This window comes from Chaetodon trifascialis, chromosome 12 (assembly GCF_039877785.1).
Source record: "Chaetodon trifascialis isolate fChaTrf1 chromosome 12, fChaTrf1.hap1, whole genome shotgun sequence".
Classification (NCBI taxonomy): domain Eukaryota; kingdom Metazoa; phylum Chordata; class Actinopteri; order Chaetodontiformes; family Chaetodontidae; genus Chaetodon; species Chaetodon trifascialis.
This window is the reverse complement of record NC_092067.1, coordinates 24,471,018-24,491,356: the sequence shown is the minus strand read 5'-3', so window position 1 is coordinate 24,491,356 and position 20,339 is coordinate 24,471,018. Positions and strand designations below refer to the sequence as shown.

Sequence of the window (20,339 nt, the reverse complement as noted above, 5' to 3'; positions counted from 1 at the left end):
CCCCGCGTTCCATATCTCATATCCAAAACGGGCCGCGGGGTATCGGACTTCAATACTGTATTGATACCTGCTGAAATGTAGCAGCAATTATTGGAAAATGTCAAGCACCAAAAGCTGACGTTGAATTTGTGGTTTTGCTCTGATTCGGGATGTTTACAAGGACCATGAAAATGCTGCTTATTGATTAACGTGTCCAAGTTTCTGATCATTGGTGTGTCAGTCTCTGCACTCTGCACCAAGAATAAACCTGGATCAGGTGTGTTTACGTGTCACAGAATCCTGGTTTCTATTGGAGCACTGCAGCTAGCATGTCCAGGATTGTCCAAACTGGGATAAGGGCTTTTCCAGGTCTCTTAAACCAGGATATGACACGTGTTCTCCAAGAACTGGATCATAACCAGGATACAAGTACGAATGTAAACGTCCGCATCAGTGACTGAATGTAGAGATGGACGATGTGACAGCTCCCATAAAGCGAAGCCAAATCACCTTCAACGCCCCCTGGTGGCTGGCAGCAGCATATGCCATAAGCCCCGCCCCCTCTATGTTAGCAGATGGCACATGTGTCCAATCAGTTTTTCTCAAAGATGTTTTCTGTCATTTTAGGTCGTTTTGTCCGAGAGTTCATTCTACGTAGTTTGGTTTTAATGTGTTATGTGATGCTATAAACGGGGCCTGTAGCATCGTGACTGACAGCTAACTGACAGCGTCCTCCTCCAGAGATTAAATTCCTGCGTGTTTCAGAGTTTTGAGACGCGTTAACTCTGAAGCTCTGTGAGTTCACAGCACGGAGGCTGTTTTTCTCTGCCTCCGTCTGTTTTTCTTGCCGTTGGGTTTGTAAAACAAACAGCCGCCGCCGGCGCTGACTCAGCAGATTGTGAGCCGTACTTTCCCAGGTAAACACGTTCGCCTCTTCAGCTATCACAGCTGGGTCTGTGGGCAGAGAGGGTGGGCCGCCACCGCCGCCGCCGCCGCCGCGGGACCCTCCACAGAGGTTAAAAAAAAAACGATAGCCAGGACTGACGTTACGTGTTTTTTAGAGCGGGGAAGATGAGGGTATGCAAGCTGGAGCTGGGTCCTGGTAGAGAGGTTCCCGTGGAGGGGGCAGCCCGCCATGCATCAGCCCAAGAGGTGTGTGTTTACCTGGAAACTCTCAGTCTGCCCAATCAGCACCACCGCTGGCTGTTTGTTTCACAAACCAGCTGCAGGAAACGCAGACAGCGTCCTTTAAACCAGCCTCAGCGCTTGATTCAGACGTTTCTCCAGAGGAGTCAAGCGGGCGCGGCTTTATCTAAACCCGGTGGGAAAAACGATTGACTTGACCCACGATGACGCCTCGATACCACGGCTCCGCCCCCGCTCACCGCTGCAGATGATGTCACCAAGATGGCGGCACCCATATTTCAGAGTGGGAGGAAGTGGAGACGCGTCCTCCATCTTTATATATGGTGGCTGGTGTCACGCTGCAGTGATGTCACCGTCATTATTAATCCATCGTTAACCCCTTTACGTCGTTTCAAGGTTGTTGGACTCGTCCTCTTCTGCGCTGTCTGATGTAGATCTTTTATCTGCGTGTTCTCGCTCTCTGTTGAAGCGATATGATTTTACTAGGAAATCAAATATTCCCCACGTTTTTTCTGGCTGCATCAGTCCATCAGATGGAAATATTCTGCATGTGTTGTGCATCATTTTATAGACCCTTCCCCTCAAATTCAGCCTGTGGCCTCCACTGTAAAAAATGTGGGTTTGCTGCATCTCAATTTGTAGTGAGTGAGCCCTCAGTCTTTGCTCTACATATGACTGCTTCTGCAATGTGGGTGGAATATTCTGCTCAGGATGCCTCCAGCACATCCGTCCGCATACTTTTGTCCGTGTCTGTTTGCAGATTTTGTACCTTTTATAAATCGTACACAACCCGCGCTCCCATTTATAGAGAGGTCGGTGTTCTAAACTCGCAGCCGTTATCAATCAGTCCTGCGGCCTAAATGCCATTTTCGGCTCGCCGAGGCCTGTCATGGGGGGATACCTCCCGAGGAGTGAGTCATCGCAGACTTGTCCACCCAGGGCGATGTGTTTAGAGAAATACCCAGAGCGGGACAGGGCTGCACGTCTTTCTGGGAAGTGGGAACGCTCTGGCACCGACCCTGCGGCCTGCGTCCTCTCACAGTGACTCAGAGCCGCAGTGAGGCCGACGCTCGGGCTTCACCCACCTTTCCAGTGAGGACGGAGTTCGTCAAGAGAAAGTATTTTCGTCCTCTGAGTCAGAAATACTGTTGGTATGAGCAGGGATTAGAGGGTGTGTGTGTGTGTGTGTGTGTGTGTGTGTGTGTGTGTGTGTGTGTGTGTGTGTGTGTGTGTGTGTGTGTGTGTGTGCGCTTTTGCATTTGCTTTAGCGTGTAATGCTTTTTTGTGCTAGTTGTGCGTTTTTGTTCTTAACTTTAAGTGTCAATGAGGCCCAGCAAGACCTCAGTGCCAGGGCGTGTGTGTGTGTGTGTGTGTGCGTGCATGTGTGTGCATGCATGCGTGTGTGCGTGCCAGATCCCCAAGGTGCCCGTTCTGTCAGGCAGTAAAGTGCAGCAGTCACCTCCACGGGGGCACAAAGGGGTTCCTTGCTGACACCAACCGACACACACACACACACACACACACACACACACACACACACACACACACACACACACAAAGCCAAAGAGGCGAAGACAAAGCGAGGGAGAGGAGGAGGAGGAGGAGGAATCCCTTTACTGTCATCACAGCACCTACAGTTCAGAGCAGATCCAGTTCAACAAAGGCTGAAACCAATGATTAGAAATGCTGAAACGCTCCACGACAGCAACAGAAGTCTGAAAAATCAACTTTCCACGATCTCAGAAAAAGCAGCCCTGCCTTCAGCTTTGTGACGAAGCATTTTCCAGCTAATCCAAGAGGCTTTTTAAACAGTTTAGTTTAAGAAGAAGAAGAATTTTCTCAGCTCGATCCTTCAGTTTGTCAGAAACACTCAGAATCACCAAATTTGGACTTTTACGTGCTGCCTCTGAAATGTTTTGGAGTAGAAGTGTAAAGGTGCACGAAATGGACGGAACTCGAATTTGTGCTTAATTTTGAACAGCAGACAGCCCCAAATGAAATAAACATTCAATTCTTTTGTTGCCAAAAACTAAAACCAAAAAAAATGGAATAACCTGAATCAGTAGCTCTTAAGACGTCCGTCTTTGCTTTTCTTTTTAGCAAACTTTACTCAAAACAGGAGGAAATCATTCATTTGTTGGTAAAAACAACCCCTACTCTAAAGATTGTGATCATTTGTGGATTCTTTTCAACATAAACTCACCTGAAAGTCAATATATTTAATGTTTTTCAACACCTGTGTAGATCACTCCACAGGTAAACAGGCTCATTGGTAACAGGTGTGAGGGTCGTGATTGGGTATGAAAGGGGCATCCTGGAAAGGCTCAGTCGTTCACGAGCGAAGATGGAGCGAGCTTCACCACCTTGTGAACACATGATTGGATGAAGGAGGTGAACACATGGACTCAGAGACACTTCAGAAACCTGCTGTCAGTGAACACAAACAGAAATGATTGATTCTGTTCACTTCAGACTTTCTGTAACCAGGGTCTGTATTTACTCTCTGCGTATTTAGAGCCACAGATTAATACACAGTTGCTGCTCTGGTGAGTATTTCCTGCAGCAGGATGGTGTAAGTGATTGAACAGGGTGGCTCATGTTCTGCAGATCAACTCCAGATTCATTGACTCTGGAGGTAAAAGACACGTTGAAACAAACACATGCTGCTGCAGTATGTGCAGGACTTCTCCAGCCTCTGCACTGAGAAAACACAGAGCTGTCACGCAGAGCGGCGTCGCTGTAATTCCCAAAAACCTGGAAGTCCTCTCCGCCCTCGAGTTCAGGAAGAAACGCTCTCTGACAAGATATAAGGAAACAACAGTCCAGCACACTGTGCCGCGCTCCGTCAGGTCGGCCGCTGCAGATGTGTTTCCTCTTAGTATTCACAGCACAGTGGTGCAGCCTGCACAGTGTTTGGTGCCTAATAACAGAGCAGCGCTCAGATGACTGGCTTTGCGAGACAGGAGTCAAATTTAACATCATCCCAGAGAGCTGCGTTTTCAGGCGCTCATATAACACCTTGTTTATCTGCGTCCGTTTCCTGAGAATCAATGGCTAATCCCAGGTCAGGTCAGAGCTGTGCAGAGCGGGCGAATTGGGATTAGAATGGGGACCGGCGGTCTTTTAGAGGAAAAAGCACTGGAGCGAGTCCAGATTGTTCGGTGCCCTCTCCTGAGGTCACGATTCGGCCTGTGCTGTTCACTGGTAGACAGACTCCTCATCCCCTCTGCTCTGAGCGCAGCTTCGGCGTCTCCCACTCCACATCAGGGTTAGACAATGCCTGGCGAACATGGGGGGGGGATGCTCGGACCACAGGAACACTTACATAACAGCCCAGCAGTTACATATACACTTATTTTTGTTTCTTCTTCTGCTTGTTTATGGAAACGGCCCCACCCTGCATGACTGTGCGTCAGGCCACGAGCACACGTGAGCAGGATTTACGTATTCCTGTGATGAAGGTTTTATTCTGCCATAAATCCCTGTATGCGGCATGTGTGTGTGTGTGTGTGTGTGTGCGTGTGTGTGACGGAGCAGCGCTATGGTAATCTTGTCGAGTCAGGAGCGTCCAGGCTTTCCCCATGTCAGATGCAGCAGATCTTATTTCAATATCAGGCCCGGGTTATTTGGAAATGCAGCCGATCCACATCAGCTCATGTCTGTTCGGCCAGTTCAAAATGCAAAGTGGATTGATTCAGCAGCTCAGGAGAGGATAAATACAGCATGCTGGACAATATCTTTAAGTTACTGCAGATGAATCACACCTTCCTGTCTTTGCATGGTGAGGAATTTCCAGTCATGCTCATGCAGAATCTACCTTTTGTGGAAGATAATTACAAATCAGACTGTGAAGAAAGAGCAGAGGTAGAGATTGAAAACGGATGATATGACTAGAGGAGACATCCACAACAGCAGCTGCTTGTGGTTTTTACCCACAGTGAAGCGTTCACGCCAGCCTCAATTTTGCACATTTTGTCACTTTGATAGATGATGCACAGAGAGCTGTTAGTGGGTGCAGTGGAGGGAAGCATATTAACAAAGAAAAGGAGAGAAATGAGGCCCAAAGCGCAAATTAAAGCAGGGCTTCAAACCGAGAATCGAGGGAGAGACCAGAGGCAGAGAGCGAGGTGAAAGGGCAGATGGACGGGAGGTTGCTTATGGCTGTTTGGCTCGCTTACCAACAGTTGCAGCAGCGGCGGCTTTAGCGCTCAGACTACGGAGACAATTAAGGCACTTTTTAAAACCCTCAGCGCACGACTGCTGCATGCGTCAAAGATGGCGCTCCTTTCTGGAGCCGTAACTCATCCAAAACTCAACACGCAGCCAGTACAGAGCGTGACGAACGCTTTACGAGGACACAAAAAACATCCGTAAATCTGCCAAGAAATCATAGAAGAAAGCTGCTCCTCCGAACACCAGAACTTGCCAGAGAAACGTCACATTTTTAAGTTTCCCTCAGTTTCAGAGTAACGTAGTGATATTTGTATGTACCTCTGTGGGTGCACTGCTAACAGGAGCTGATAATAGCTAGTTCGGCATGCTTTTAATGGTGCCAATTTACCCAAATCTAAACAAAATCAGGGCTTGTAGAGTTAAAGAACAGTTCCCTCTCCCAGCCACAGTCATTTTAACATTTAGGTTTTGTACAGATTAAATAAAAGAGGTCCTGGATCGTTTTTCTAATTTTGGACAGAGACAGGCTAGCTGTTCCCCCCTGTTTCCAGTCTTTCTGCTAAGCTATGCTATGCGGCTGCTGGTGTTAGCTCATATTCACGTACAGCTTTGAGAGCAGTATTGATCTGTTCACTTAACTCCAAACAAGAAAACAAAAAAGCACATTTCCCTAAATTGTCGCACTGTTCCTTTAACGTCAGAATATCATGTGGAGCATCAGCTGTCAGCGACCGTTGACGTTCAGCTATTTGAACTGGAGTGACCTCTAGCCTGTGGGCTTTCACTTGTGCTTATTTGAAGCGTATTAACCTCACAATCCAAATGTTTTTATTAAACACAGCGATGCATACAGCGCAGACCACTCTGAGGCCTGCAGAGGAAGCGTCACCGAATACTCTCTCTCAAAATGCCAAAGATATCAGAGCTTAGCTCAGACTGCAGCTCACATGACTGCACCAGGCTCATATTAGCTGAATATTACCAAAGCTGTTCTCCGTCTCTGCTCCTCAGCCCGTCTGAAACCAGCTGCCTTTGGCTAGATTCTCAAGTCACATGTCATCCTTCCTTTAAAAACAAAATGGCTGTGGTGGAGACTCAAACAGCGCTCTCCAGACGGCTCCCAAAACTGGCATTTGCTGATTGAAGAGCTCCCTGGGAGGCAGATACAGCTGCCTGTGTGTGTGTGTGTGTGTGTGTGTGTGTGTGTGTGTGTGTGTGTGTGTGTGTGTGTGTGTGTGTGTGTGTGTGTGAGAGTGAGGGCTGTTGGGATGATTTAAAGATTTCTTTCTCCAATGGTCACGTAGAGATAATGGATTTCAAATTAGATCATTTCTCCAAAGAGGGACGATGTGTTTGTAGCACCAAGAAGGACGTTTACGTTCTCATTAAGTGTTTCATTAATCATTGAGCGAAGTGCGCTAATAACCAATAAACTGATAAAAAACAACCCAAAATGTTTAATACAGATTGAAGGAGTTGTGCTCATGAAGTGGTTCTGCTGGGTTGTTTGTGTTGGTGAGCTTCTTCGACGCCAACAAACCCCCAGTGATGAACGCTTGTTCAGTCATTTGTCGGTTGCGACGTGCAATCATTGCTTTTGTTGTGCGAGAGCAGTTTTGTGGTTCACAGTTTTCTCCCGTCTCTCTTCCCCATCTTTAGGTTTCCAGTACCTTTGATGACATGAAATGAGAGCGGCGATATTCTGACAGTTGGACCAAGGGGCCGGTGATGGGAAGGAATCAGCACGTCATTTCTAAAGCTCCCATATGTTTCCAGGCGTAACAGCCTCTTCAAACCAGCGCTCACTGTTCAAACCTGAGGATTTATGACTCAGCAGGGATAAATCCGTAAAATCACTTTGACGACCGGCCCGGTCCCTCAGAAGCTCCTGCTCGTCAACTGTCTCTTTACCAGTCGTGCAACATGCGTCCCTCCCTCGCCACGGCCGTCCTACCGCCCAGGACGCGCTCCCACAATCCGCCCAACCTCGCAGTGGGGGGCCGTGAACACCTGTCAGCTCCACGAAGGCGCAGCCCCCACCTGCGGCACACCCTCAGCCCGGAGAACCTGCGAACCCTGGCGGAGAGGGGCGGCGCTGCCGTCGACACCGTCTCCGTCGTCAGCAGTCCTATCGGGCTCCCGCGGGCTAACAGCGACACGGACCTGGTGACTTCCCAGAGCCGGTCCTCGCTGACGGCATCCACTCTGGAGTACACGCTGAACCGAGGCCAGAACCTCGTCATATCCTGGGACATCAAGGAGGAAGTGGATGCCACCGACTGGATCGGGCTGTACCACATTGGTGAGATGATGATTTTTACACTTGTAGTTGCTCATAGAGCTGCTTTTCTGGGTCAAGACAAGTCTCAAGACACAAGTCTTCATAAAGTCCAGATGAAGCTCTTTCGGTCTGAATGCTTTGCAGGTTTCTGTCAAAGCTGTGTTGATAGTGCTCATTGCATAACTGGAATCCATGCATAGTCCTAATAATAAATATGCAGAGTGTGCAGCTGTGCGAGGCCCGCCTGTTGCTGTGCTGATAATTTTTTAATGCTCTGGTTTTAATAGGTCAGAACTGGAGACTTGAACGTTTGCGGTAACAGCAGTTTTGCAGGTTTCAAACCGGTTCGAACCGCGTCTCATCGTCCAGCGTGTTCTGTGTCAGAGAGGAAAAGCACATTATCGATGGCTCCGTTCTGTTCCCAGTGAGTTATGACAGCGAGCCGGCATGAACAATGCCGGGACCCTGAAACTGAAGCAGCTAAATGGAATTCAGCCCCCAGGAATTTTATTATTTACACCTGTGATTTGTCACGTCTGAACGTCTGCTGTGAAAAACTGCTTCATGCCGCAGTGCCATTGGTCAGTTTGCAGACGTGAGTCACAGCAGCAAAGTGAGAATTCGTGCTGAAATATCGGACGCTGTCTAGGCCACCATTCTGGACTCAAGACCAAAAGATTTCATGTTCTGTCGTGACCGTCAGCAGGTCTGATTGTTAGCAGCTCATATGATGATCGGCCTGTTTTTTGCACATCCAGATCACAGCGTGAATGATTTCCTCAGTCTGCTTTCAAAGCGTTACGTGTGCTGTTCCCCCACATCTTTTTGCTGAACTATTTCAGAAACCTGCAGGCATCCGGGACCGGGGCTGCCTTGACCCTACCTGTCCTCAAAGCTTTTTGGCTGATCCAAGTGTTTTGTTTGTGGGAGCTGAGAATAGCCAGGTAGAGTCTTGTGCAGGAGCCTCCAGCTCTGAGTCAATACTGCAACAGGAGCTGCTGAGACGCTACGCAGGACTGCAGGCTGACTCAACATGGAACAGCTCTGCCTCGGTGTACAATAACATACGCAGCATCACAAAGCGCTCGCTTCTCCGGGGCGAGCGGGGTGGTCTCCAATAATGTATGCCAATCCTGCTTAGAGACAGGAATTTGACAGGGAGGAAGCGCATTGACCTGTGTGCTAAGGAAGGCTATCATGCTCGAGCTGTCAGGCGGATCTGTCCATCGTGGTGAAAAGTAATACAGGAGCAGTAGTGTACAAGCAGCACATTCGTTATTAAGAATCTGTGGATTCCACACAGTTTTGCTCACATCGCCTCTGTTCCACTGGCCTCTGCAGCAGGAAGCAGCCTCTCATTCACTGTCTTCCTGAGAGAAATAAGCATGTTCCTGTGGTGAACTGTTCATTAAGACAAATGAGAAATGGCTGCAGACTTTGCTTTAAAAGTTTGTTTGTTTTGCTGTTGATGCACTCAGTGGAAATGGTGTTCGTTAAAGGCCACAAAAAACAGAGATATTTAAAGGGCACTCCGCTAATTTTACACTTAAAGGTCAGTTTGCTCGTCACAAGGAGCTGGGTTGATGTCATGTCTGGGCTTTGAGACTAAAGCTAAATGTTTTTACTGGAAGGCAGAGAGGGTCAAACCAAATTATGCTGCATTAATGGAGCTCGACCAGTATAATAAGTGGACGCAGCCGGTGCTGAAGTGCCTTAAACCGTCTTCTTCAGTTGTTCTGGTCCCATTTAGAGCAAAACAGGAGATAAAGCAGGGCGGGCTTTAGGGCGTAGCCACCTTGTGATTGACAAGTCGCGAACATGGCGTGTCCCCTGGTTCTCAGTCAGATCCAATCAGGGTCGAGGCGTAGCAATGCAGATCCTCCTCAGCTCCACCCTCTCGTCCAAATATGGTCACAACATGGCGACCGCCAAAAGGCTAAACTTGAAGCTTCAGAGTGGCCGAAGCTGTGAATGAGTGACGTCACGGCGACTCGTCCACTGTTTATTATGCAGCTATGAGCTCGACAGGCCAAGAAGTCAGGATATCTGCACACATGTTGCTTTGATTTGATTTTTTTTGTCACTCGAGACTCTAAATATCAGCTGAGTAAACCTTTAAATAAACACCAAGACTAGATTTTTGCTTTTATTCACCATCCTCATCGAGACACATGGAGTTAACCACTTGACATATTGGTAGACAGACATGTGGCTCTGTTCCATAACTGGATTTGTAGTTAATTGTCCAAATGTCAACTTTGAATGAGGTTTTCTGGTTCTGGTTTTGCTCCATAGTGCGATTTAATTTGATCTAATTATCTCGATTGAAACCAGAGCTGTTAAATGTCTGGTGTTTCCACTGGCTTCAAAACACTTATTGGAAACATCTCCTGCAGACATTCAGCTTGTAACATGATTAATGATTTAGAAGAGATCAGTTATTGTTGCCTCTCAATGCGCCATCAATTCGTCTTTCCCCCGCCGCGATGGGTACCTTAACTTTATCCGCAAAAAAAATGGAAGTTGTCTCTTTACAGCAGACAATTGGTTTAATACAGTGATGCTCAGAGGAAAATTACAGCCTGTGAGCTGTTCAGCGTGATGTATTGTGTTAGTAATGGATAATGGATTTCTGAAAACAATGGCTGTCTTTGACTTCGGAGAGGTCAGACAGACCTGCAGACAGTGGTAGATTCTGGGCGCCGTGCAGTTATTTTACACAAAGAACGTCGTTGATGATCGTTTAGCAAGCGATTGGTCACATTTCTGATGACCTCCAGGACGTCACCTGTCCGATTAGCTGACAAAACGTTCCAAACGTCTGCTCGGAGGTGAGAATGCTGTGTGGGAGAAAGAGATAGTTAAACTGCTGGTGCCAGGCGGGGCGTCAGGTCACTTCATATCGATCATAAGGCCGCCAGGACTTCATTACCTGCTCCAGGGTCTTATACCCCAGAGGGGCTACCGCTTTCCTCGACTAAGCAGACATTCAATGATAAGCAACCTGCCCTCCCCTTCACACACACACACACACACACACACACACACACACACACACACACACACACACACACACACACACACACACACACACTCCAGCAGTCAGCTCAGTTCAGGCTTCATTAATCTGTGTGCGAAAGTGCTACGTCCAGCGGAATTCCCCCTCCCTGTTTTTAACTCAGAGGAAGTTTGGTGTTTGTCCTTCTGCTTAGAGGTTGTAGGGGGGCTATTTTGGGACTGGATTTCACTGATTAAAGGCAAAGTTTGTGTTTTGGAAGAAAGAGTCCGCAGACTAAACACCCTGAAAGACGGAACAGATGCAGCTTTGTCGCGGGAGCGAGGGTCCGGAGCTCGAACGCTGTCAACTGTTGTTTAGTTTAACGTTCTTTGGTTTGGAGTCAGCATGGATGTTCGCATCAAGCTCAGCATTAACACACTAACTGACAGCTCTGCTCTTCACCAGATGAAACCAGTCCGTCAAACGTTTGGGACTGTAAGAACCGAGGGGTGAATGGCACCCAGAAGGGTCAGATCGTTTGGAGGCTGGAGCCCGGGCCCTACTTTATGGAGCGTAAGTTACCAAAGCAGCCGGACCTGAGAGGTGGAAAGGGTTTAAAGCTAATGTGAGCTGACATGATTTCATGAAACAATTATTCTTCCATCAATGCAGTATATTTACCTTGGATCCAGAATTAAGACCGTATTAAATATTTAAACCACAGTACAGTCACATTTCTCCACAGATCAGTTTCACTTTTGTGGCCATCAGCAGACAGATGATGTTTGCTCCGCCTCCACATCCCATAACTCTTTGCTGCTTCCTCTGCAGCCGAGACCAAGATCTGTTTCAAGTACTACCATGGAGTGAGCGGAGCCCTGAGAGCCACGACCCCCTGCATCACCGTGAAGAACCCCGCAGTCCTGGTCTGTGTGAATCAGTTTGAGATTTAGACACTCAGGGTCTCAATGATGACACTTAAAACCAGGCATCTGGAGTGAAGATGACACCAAGGAATTATAATTAGTTTGTATGCTAGATGTGTGCATAACCTGCTGAAAACCAATGCATTCATGCACAGTTATCAGAATACATAGCAGCAGCATATTGTCCATTTATTATTCATCATTAAGTACTTATTGATGCTTTATTCTGCATGACCATATTTAACAACTACCTGGCCATTAACTCTTATTGAGTTTTCCTTCAATAACCTCCTAAATATTTCTTATTGATAGCAAATAAAGAAGTTGTATGTCCTTTATAACCCTAACCCTTGATAACCTTAACCCCTAACTCCCAGAATAAAGCATTATTAAGTGCTACAGTTAATACAGACCAAAGACAAGAGCATGAGAGATAACATCAATTCAAATAAAACACCTACATTCACACATCTATCGAAAGAGATTTAAATTGATTAAAAGGGATCAGTTTGTCTTGTTTCTGCAGGTTGTTTCATTCCTGTGGTGCTTTGTATTTTAGAGAACGTTTCCCAGTCTCAGTACTGATATGGTGATCCTCAAGGACCAAATAGTCTTGGGACCTGGTGCAGTGAGAGCTTGATTTATAGTCCAAAGGCATGAGAGATGCTCAGGTGGTTTGCCAAGAAGTGTTTAATAGATGAACAGAATGCAGCGCCATAGTCTTCTGACTGCCACCCAACTTTCTCATACAGTAAACATCAACGAGTTCTAAAACCATCCGCAGTTATGAACATCTGGGCAGGATGATGGACTGCATGGAGATGTTTGAGCCTGGAGGCAGAAGCAAGCATATAAATAACATCACCACAGTCTATAATGGAGAAAAGTTGACAATTTGTTTTCCACAGTTTCAACCAACACAAGTCCTGTTTCTATTAACAAGGCAGTTTTCCTTTTAAGGACCGTTTATCAGCCAGAAACCAAGCTATTTATAGTAAGATACTCTTTCGATTGGAGATTAGAAATATTCACCTCAGTGGGACTGCAACTTTTGAACCACCTGGGCAGCAGGGGGCGCTGTTGTATATCGAATGGTATCGTCTGCATACAGATTAACTTTACTGTTTCTGATTTTTTCACCTATTTATAAAAATGGTGAATGAAAGTGGCCCCAGAGTAGAACCCTGTGGCACACCTTTGTTACAAACCAAATACAGGATTTTTCATCAAATCCAAAAGAATAAAAGTGTACAGAGGGTGATTTTGTCTGCTGTCTTGCAGGTGGAGGGGCTGGCAGAGCAGGTGGGCATTGAACATCCGCGAAAACTGATCAGCTTCACTCTGACAGGTAGGTTGAGAGGCTGACATGTCGGAAGGCATTTTGAGTAAATGTAACAAAGCCCTGGTTAGGTCGTACTTCCTTTAGCATTTAACCCTTTCTTCTTCATGACCCTGCTGTCACTGCTGCTCTGTTGCAGATCTGCGCGCCACTGGTCTGAAGAAGGGCATGTTTTTCAATCCGGACCCATACCTCAAGATGTCCATCCACCCAGGGAAGAGGAGCGTCTTCCCCATCTTCAGCCACCACGGCCAGGAGCGACGATCAGCCATCATCGCTAACACCACCAACCCCGTCTGGCATGGAGAGGTTACTGCACACTCACTACACACTTTCTTGCAAACTATATATTTTCAATACTAAACTGAATTTATTGACTGTATATGATTTTGCCTCTGCAGAAATACACCTTCGTTGCACTAATGACAGACATCCTATACATTGAGGTGAAGGACAAGTTTGCAAAAAGTCGGCCGATCATCAAACGCTTCCTCGGGCAGCTCACTATCCCTGTGCAGAGACTTATTGAAAAAATACCCGGGTAGGTGACAAGCATGCAGACATACGTTCAAACACAGAATAGATGTAACTGCAGCTGCAGCTCAGAGGGACATCTTTTATGTCTCCATGATTTAAATCTGACACCACAGCCTCAGTATATTTCAGTTTGTCTCTGGCTGTCTGTCCAGAGTCCAGCCTGTGAGTTTCTCCTTGTGTCGACGCCTTCCCACTGAACACGTAAGCGGTCAGTTGCAGTTCAAAGTGGAGCTCACCTCGACAGGGCCGGATGGTAAACCTGCCTTAAAGTGTATTTCAAGTATCTGCAACGACTGAATTAGTTTTCTTTAAACTTCACAACAATGCAACCTGTTCTGCCTGCTGTAGGTGCCTCTCCTGACTCCATCATCGGCATGTCATCCTTGAATGGAGCTCCAGGGACTCCATCCGACGATGAGGACCTGCCCCATCATCTTCCAGGAGTGGTCTCTGCGGGCCCCTCTCCTACTGGCTCCCAGGGCTCCCAAAGCTTGTGGGAAGGCGGCGCCGCGGCCTTCCCAGAAAAGGACCTGCCTCTTGTTGGGCCTGAGAGTCTCTCAGGCCATCAAATGCTCCAGAGGTCACTCGTTGAGGGCCTGGATGCTATTGAGGCCCCCAAAGGCCCCGGTGAAAGACCCCTTGGCGCGGCCTCACCTAAATTACGCTCCAGCTTCCCCACACACACAAGACTCAGCGCCATGTTGCACATCGATTCAGACGAGGACGAGGACAGATCGGGGGCCAACGACATCACGCCGGTGCCGCTGTCACCGCTGCTGATGAACGGAGAAGCTCCAGATGTCGGCGGCGCCGATGAAGATGACCCATTTCCCGAGCTCCATCCGGAGAAGCTGGAGGCCTCGGTGCTGGAGGAGGAGCCTGAGGGTGCATGTGGTGGGACAGAAGATGTGCCCCCTGACCCAGAGGGGGTCCTGGAGTTGGGGGCAGGTCTGGACTTAGAGGATATTTTGGAGCCAGATGTATTCTCTGAAGTGGAGGAGGCTCCTTTCACAGAGGCTGTGTCCCATAGTGCTTTGCCAGAGAGTGGAGAAGTGCATGAGGAAGGAAGAGTTGAGGACCCCTCCTCAGAGATTGACAGCTGCTCCATGGCAACAGCCCAGCAGACAGTCTTCTCATCCTCAGAGAGCTGTCCAATCACACTGACTACTGCTGTGGTGAGTTCATTATCTTTATATGGTCACAACTCAAAATCCAACTGTCTGTTCACGTGCATCAGTTAAGATCTGACCCCGTTCAGGCTGCTGGATTATTTCATCAATGATTCATCTGGCAGTATTTTTTAATGGTTGATTGATTGTAACATAAAATCAGAAAATGGAGAAAAATGTTCTCAGTCCAAGAACACAAAGATATATTGACGATGATAAAAAGCAGATGTTGGACTTCACTCAGCTGATCAAATATTGGATCCATCAGATCACCAAATGGTAAATGTCTGGTTCCCACCTGACTGCTCTTTTAGTTTAGAAATATTAACATCCTGTATATTCTTGAATTGAAATACAACTTTTTTGTGAGTTTTACATCGTCGTCTGTTCAGCTGGTCTTCAGCGTCTCTACCTTCTGGTTGTCCTCTAAAAATATTTTGCTTTTGTCAAATGTCGTCATTCTTCTTTATCTTTGACTGAATGTGTGTCTTTGCTGTTCCTTCAGTGCACGCATTGTACCGAGCAGCAGCCTCTGCTGGGTCCTAGCCCCGGCTGCGTTAATGTACCACTGCATCGTAACACTTCACTGCAGCAGCGTCGCTTATATTTGTTAAATGCATTTTGTAAAGCAGTTAGTTTAGGAGACATGAGTGAGAACCAGAGAGCTTGAATATTTAACTTCAGTGTGAACATCCTTGCCTGAAATGGTTATCAGGAAGCGGAGGAGGGTGCGGAGGCAGCCATCGATCCGGGGGGAGATGTAATTTCCGGCACGCCACCAACCAATCAAGCGGTAGACGACGAAGGGGGCGGGCCAGTCGCTGCCGCTGAGGCTGAGGGAGAAGCAAGAGAGCAAGTGGAGGTGGAGGAGGTCAGCGCGAGGAGGCTGAGCCTGCAGGCGGCCGGAGGCGTGGCTGAAGAACAGGAAGGGGAGGAGACAAAGCGCCAGGATGAGGCGGGCTCTGCGGATTCAGAGCAAGTCACCACAGAAACAGATAGAGAGGAAGGTACTGGACTTTTAAGCCACTCAGTGTATTCAAACAGTGTTTTCACCGTTTTCACCATATTAGAATAAATGTCCTCTGGTATGTTTTCTGTGCTCAGGCTCTCATGTCAACGGCCATCCGGTTCGTTCGCTTCCTTCAGTGCGTCATGACATCCACAGATACCAACGTGTGGACGAGCCTCTCCCTCCCAGTGAGTGTGTGTGTCTGCATGCGCCGTATTGTTTGTCCTTGTGTCTCTGTGTCTGTCCAGTGTCCATGTTCGTGTCCTAACAGCCCAAACTAAAACTCCAAATCCTGAACCGCAGATTAATCCCACAGTAAGAGACTGTTCATTAACGCAGTGATTTCTGATTTTATGATGAGAAAAGGTGGAGAAATGGGGATAAAATCTGAGGCTTTGCATTTCTTTTTCACCACAGGATGAACTGTATTAACTTGATTCTCTGACTTTTCCTCAGAAATGACATTTGTTCAATACTTTTGTTAACTCTCACCGGCCTCAGCTGTACTTTAAGTTTAGTGCTAATTAGGAATAATAGTAACTAATATGATTAACAAGACAAACATTAAACCTGCTAAACATGAGCATGCTAACATGCTCATTTTGACAATATTAGCATGCTTGTGTTAGCATTTGGCCACTAGCATGTCTGCAGACTTCTGGTCGAGGATGATTAAAAAGGATTTAGTCTCATCACAGGCTGTGGTTGTGTTTTCTTTAGATTTAGCTGCAGATGTTGTAACCTGTCTGTAAGTGTTAGCCGGCAGTCATTCTTACAGTTATGTGAGGCATTAAACACCTGCCGTGTATCAATAACTGACTGCCTCTCAGACTGGGAGGCTCGGATCGACAGTCACGGGAGGATCTTCTTCGTGGACCACGTGAACAGAACCACCACGTGGCAGCGTCCCACCGGCCCTCCTGCCCCGCAGGGCCTGACCCGCTCCAACTCCATTCAGCAGATGGAGCAACTCAACCGCAGGTGGGCTTCGTAAAGAGACATGTAGAATAACCGTCATGTGTTCTCATTATTAAAGCAGAATGCTTTTTGTGTTATGTACTCTCTTTTAATGGAACACCGCCTGTGGGCTTCTCTTTGTTTCTCTTCATCTGGAGGTTTTTCGACTGATGTAACCTTGAGTAAACAAAGACTTTCAGCAGGGAAATTCAGGCAGCTTTTGTATAAATGTCTCGACTCTTCAGATGCATCACTTTCATTCGTTGATTTGACTTTTAGAGAAACTAGTTAAGTGCATAGTTGCATTCAAAAGGCCACATTCTTCACTGAAATAGAGGAAAACTTTACTTTCACTGCAGTAACTTTATCTTTAATCTCGATGACAGGTACCAGAGCATCCGGAGGACCATAACCAACAGTGACCGGGCGGAGGAGGCTCCGGTCGACCTGCTCCCTGAACCAGAAAGTGAACTGATGCCCCACTCCATCTCTGGTTAGTTTCAACAGACTTATTCCAGAAAGAAACACAGAAACAGACAAATTAGAGGTTTCATTCACGAGAGCTTTGTGTACATGCACTCATCAGAGATTCACCTCTTGAAAATGATTCATCTCCTGAAACACGATGCTGAGCCTCCAGTCCGAGGAAGTTATTGTTTTAAACACAGAGATCTGCTTCTGTTTGACTCGCATGTGTTGATGTCGTTGCAGAGTACCGGCGAGACAGCGCGGTCGCTCACTCCAGCGGCCGCTCGCGTCTCTCGCTGCTGCTGCAGTCGCCCAGCGCCAAGTTCCTGTGCAGCCCCGACTTCTTCACCGTGCTGCATTCAAACCCTGTCAGTAGAAAACCTCTGACCCCGAACTGCTCCTGCACTCATCTGTCTGCATACAAGCACACATGCTGTATTCTTACACTGAAAAATGCACACTCAGCGCTTTGACTGATTTAATTTCTGAGTACTCATCACAGTCATGGGACTCAGATATAGTAACTGCTGCCTGAATGAACCCTTTCAGGGTCGAGAGTGTCAGTTCTCCACACAGTACTATGTTTCAGAGCAGAGCGAGTGCGTTTGAGGCGGTGCTGTTCACCAGGTGTCGCCATTATTTAGAAATATTTTGCACATTTTGACATTTCTTTAGTGACAAATATTTGGTATTTCTGAGATGTTTGCATCCTCCTGTTTCATCATTTTAAATTATACACTTTATGGTATTAACTTTAATTAAAACTGGACGTCAGTCTCCAGCTTCATATGGAGAATATGATCAACATTACATTATGATGTAATAAGGATTTTTCCCAAACTGCAAACATAAAAAGATGAAAACTTTAGTAACATTTGAACTCTTTTAACACAATGCTGACTCTGTATGCAGCACTGGTCTGATTAAGAGTTTAAATCATTTTAACCTCCATGTTTTCTGTCTTGTGTGAATGAACTGAAAAGCTGTTCTGTCGTCTGTCCCCCGTCTCGCTCTGATGTCCTCACCCCTCCACCCTCTCCACCGTCTCCGCCCAGAGTGCCTACCGCATGTTTACGAGCAACACCTGCCTGAAGCACATGATCAGTAAGGTGCGTCGGGACGCTCACTACTTTGAGCGCTACCAGCACAACCGCGACCTCGTCACCTTCCTCAACATGTTCTCCAACAAGCAGCTGGAGCTTCCCCGGGGCTGGGAGATGAAGCACGACCATACTGGGAAGGTGTGTGTGACCCCCTATCCTTTGACTTTAACCTGGGATTACTCCCACCCTGAAGGTCATGTGACCAGTGAGTGTAATCTGTGCTCAGGTGTGCAGTTTCCGATGTGACTGTGGGTTTTTCCGTCTCACCCTTCAGCCTTTCTTTGTGGATCACAACTGTCGCTCCACGACCTTCATAGACCCGCGGCTGCCCCTCCAGAGCTCTCGCTCCACCGGGCTGCTGGCCCACCGCCAGCACCTGAGCCGCCAGCGCAGCCACAGTGCTGGGGAGGTGAGAGACTAGCCGCCACTGCACCACTTGTCACCTGGAGTCAAACTAAGGCCAGCAGAGACTCTGCAATGTTCACAGAGGCCGGTTTGAAGGGGAAAACACTCCGTGAGACGCTGCATTGTGGCCATCGAGCAGTGACATCAGTGCTGCTTCGAACGCTCGTCAGCAGGAGGAAGTTAATCACAGTTCATTTTACCAAGTTTGATATTTGACGTAATCTTTTAGCACAAACATGAAGTCACTCCAAGACTAAAACCGCCTTTTCAGTCCTTCTAGAAATCTTAATGCATCACAGGGATGTTCCACTCATCTCCCCCAAAGCTCGACTGCATATATTACTACACTAATTACTACAAACACCATCAGCCATAGAGAAAGTGATGGATGCTGTCTCTTCAATCCAAAGAACCAGCAACATCACTGGTTCAATTATCAGGTTAAGGTAATGGATTTTGGATAATCTGTGCTCTGCATCTTAATGCAGGAGGGAATCTTCCTCACTGATGCATTCAAGTGCTCTCTGAGAAATTTCCTTAGGAGATTACTCACTGTACTGTTTATGATCACCTACAGTTTGTGATCCAGAAAATGTGATCCCAGAATGCACCTGTTGGTGTGCTCCTGTTCTCTGACGGCTGGGATTTTGGGGGGTTGCTGAGGAGGAAGAGGAGGATGTTAAAGTGGGCTCACGATGCATCTCTCTCGCTCCTGTCTTTGTTTTCGTATAATGGGCTGCTGAAGCGATTTCTCCGTGATCAGTCCAACTGCGCTGTGATCAAATACCAAACAGATTAAAAAATCTCTGCGAGCTGATTTTTATACAGTACTGGAACAATAACAACAACAACAACAATAATAATAACAATCTTTATTTCTGGAGCGCTTTTCAAAATTGAGGTTACAAAGTGCGTCTCAAAGGCAGCAATATAAATTAGATAAAGGAAAGGATGCAGAGAGGCCACGAAGAGAAGAGAGACCTGCAGCCAGCGGCGAGAAGACGCAGCTGCTGTGGAGCCGTTGGCCGGCAGGTGCGCCCGTCTCAGAACTCGGATGCGACCTGAACTGTAGTGCTTCCTTTTGTCACAGGTGGTGGACGACTCTCGGCAAACCAACCCGCCCGTCATGCCGCGGCCCTCCAGCACCTTCAGCGGCTCCAGCCGGAGTCAGTACCAGGACGTGGTTCCTGTGGGTAAGTCAGGCAGACTCAGTGTGCACGTGTCAGCATGAAGCGTGAGCGCTCACGTCGCCCAGACACAAACGCTCTTCCTCATTTCCTCCCAGCCTACAACGACAAGATAGTGGCGTTTCTTCGGCAACCCAACATCGTGGAAATCCTGCAGGAGAGGCAGCCCGAGCTCGCCCGGAACCACTCGCTCAAGTACGTCTCCTTCCTCCTTCCTCCCGCCTTTCATCACTCTCCTTTTTCTCTCCCTCCCTCTTCCTCTCTGGCCTTGCTCACATCCATTATCATCATCATCATCATCAGTCACCCTGAACGCACAGTTAACCTTTAATCCTAATGGGCTGTGTCGGTTTACCCCCTGATGTGTGTGTATGTGTGTGTGTGTGTGTGTGTGTGTGTGTGTGTGTGTGTGTGTGTGTGTGTGTGTGTGCGTGTGCGTGTGCGTGTACGTGCACGTGCAGGGAAAAGGTGCAGTTTATTCGCAGTGAGGGAGTCAACGGGCTGGCTCGTCTCTCCAGCGACGCTGACCTCGTCATGCTGCTGAGGTGAGTCCTGTGTGTGTGTGTGTGTTTGTGTGTGTGTGTGTGTGTGTTTGTGTGTGTGTGCACGCATGTGTGTGTAGGTGGGTGATTAGTTAGTTACTCGTTATTCAACAGTATAGA

General features: G+C 47.5%; 1 protein-coding gene across 1 annotated transcript in view; it reads left to right on the top strand.

The window, feature by feature from the left end:
* Positions 1 to 20,339, top strand: part of hecw2a (HECT, C2 and WW domain containing E3 ubiquitin protein ligase 2a) — a 35,470-nt gene that overhangs the window by 2,489 nt on the left and 12,642 nt on the right. Inside the window, exons 2-19 of the mRNA XM_070975763.1 lie at positions 6,958 to 7,600; positions 11,043 to 11,150; positions 11,409 to 11,503; positions 12,785 to 12,851; positions 12,982 to 13,151; positions 13,244 to 13,383; positions 13,532 to 13,632; positions 13,728 to 14,554; positions 15,264 to 15,555; positions 15,653 to 15,745; positions 16,388 to 16,538; positions 16,901 to 17,007; positions 17,226 to 17,350; positions 18,038 to 18,223; positions 18,360 to 18,494; positions 19,581 to 19,683; positions 19,776 to 19,872; positions 20,139 to 20,222. Of these exons, the coding sequence (XP_070831864.1) occupies positions 7,222 to 7,600; positions 11,043 to 11,150; positions 11,409 to 11,503; positions 12,785 to 12,851; positions 12,982 to 13,151; positions 13,244 to 13,383; positions 13,532 to 13,632; positions 13,728 to 14,554; positions 15,264 to 15,555; positions 15,653 to 15,745; positions 16,388 to 16,538; positions 16,901 to 17,007; positions 17,226 to 17,350; positions 18,038 to 18,223; positions 18,360 to 18,494; positions 19,581 to 19,683; positions 19,776 to 19,872; positions 20,139 to 20,222 (3,260 nt within the window). The 5' untranslated portion in view covers positions 6,958 to 7,221. The remainder of the gene's footprint in view (positions 1 to 6,957; positions 7,601 to 11,042; positions 11,151 to 11,408; positions 11,504 to 12,784; positions 12,852 to 12,981; positions 13,152 to 13,243; positions 13,384 to 13,531; positions 13,633 to 13,727; positions 14,555 to 15,263; positions 15,556 to 15,652; positions 15,746 to 16,387; positions 16,539 to 16,900; positions 17,008 to 17,225; positions 17,351 to 18,037; positions 18,224 to 18,359; positions 18,495 to 19,580; positions 19,684 to 19,775; positions 19,873 to 20,138; positions 20,223 to 20,339) is intronic.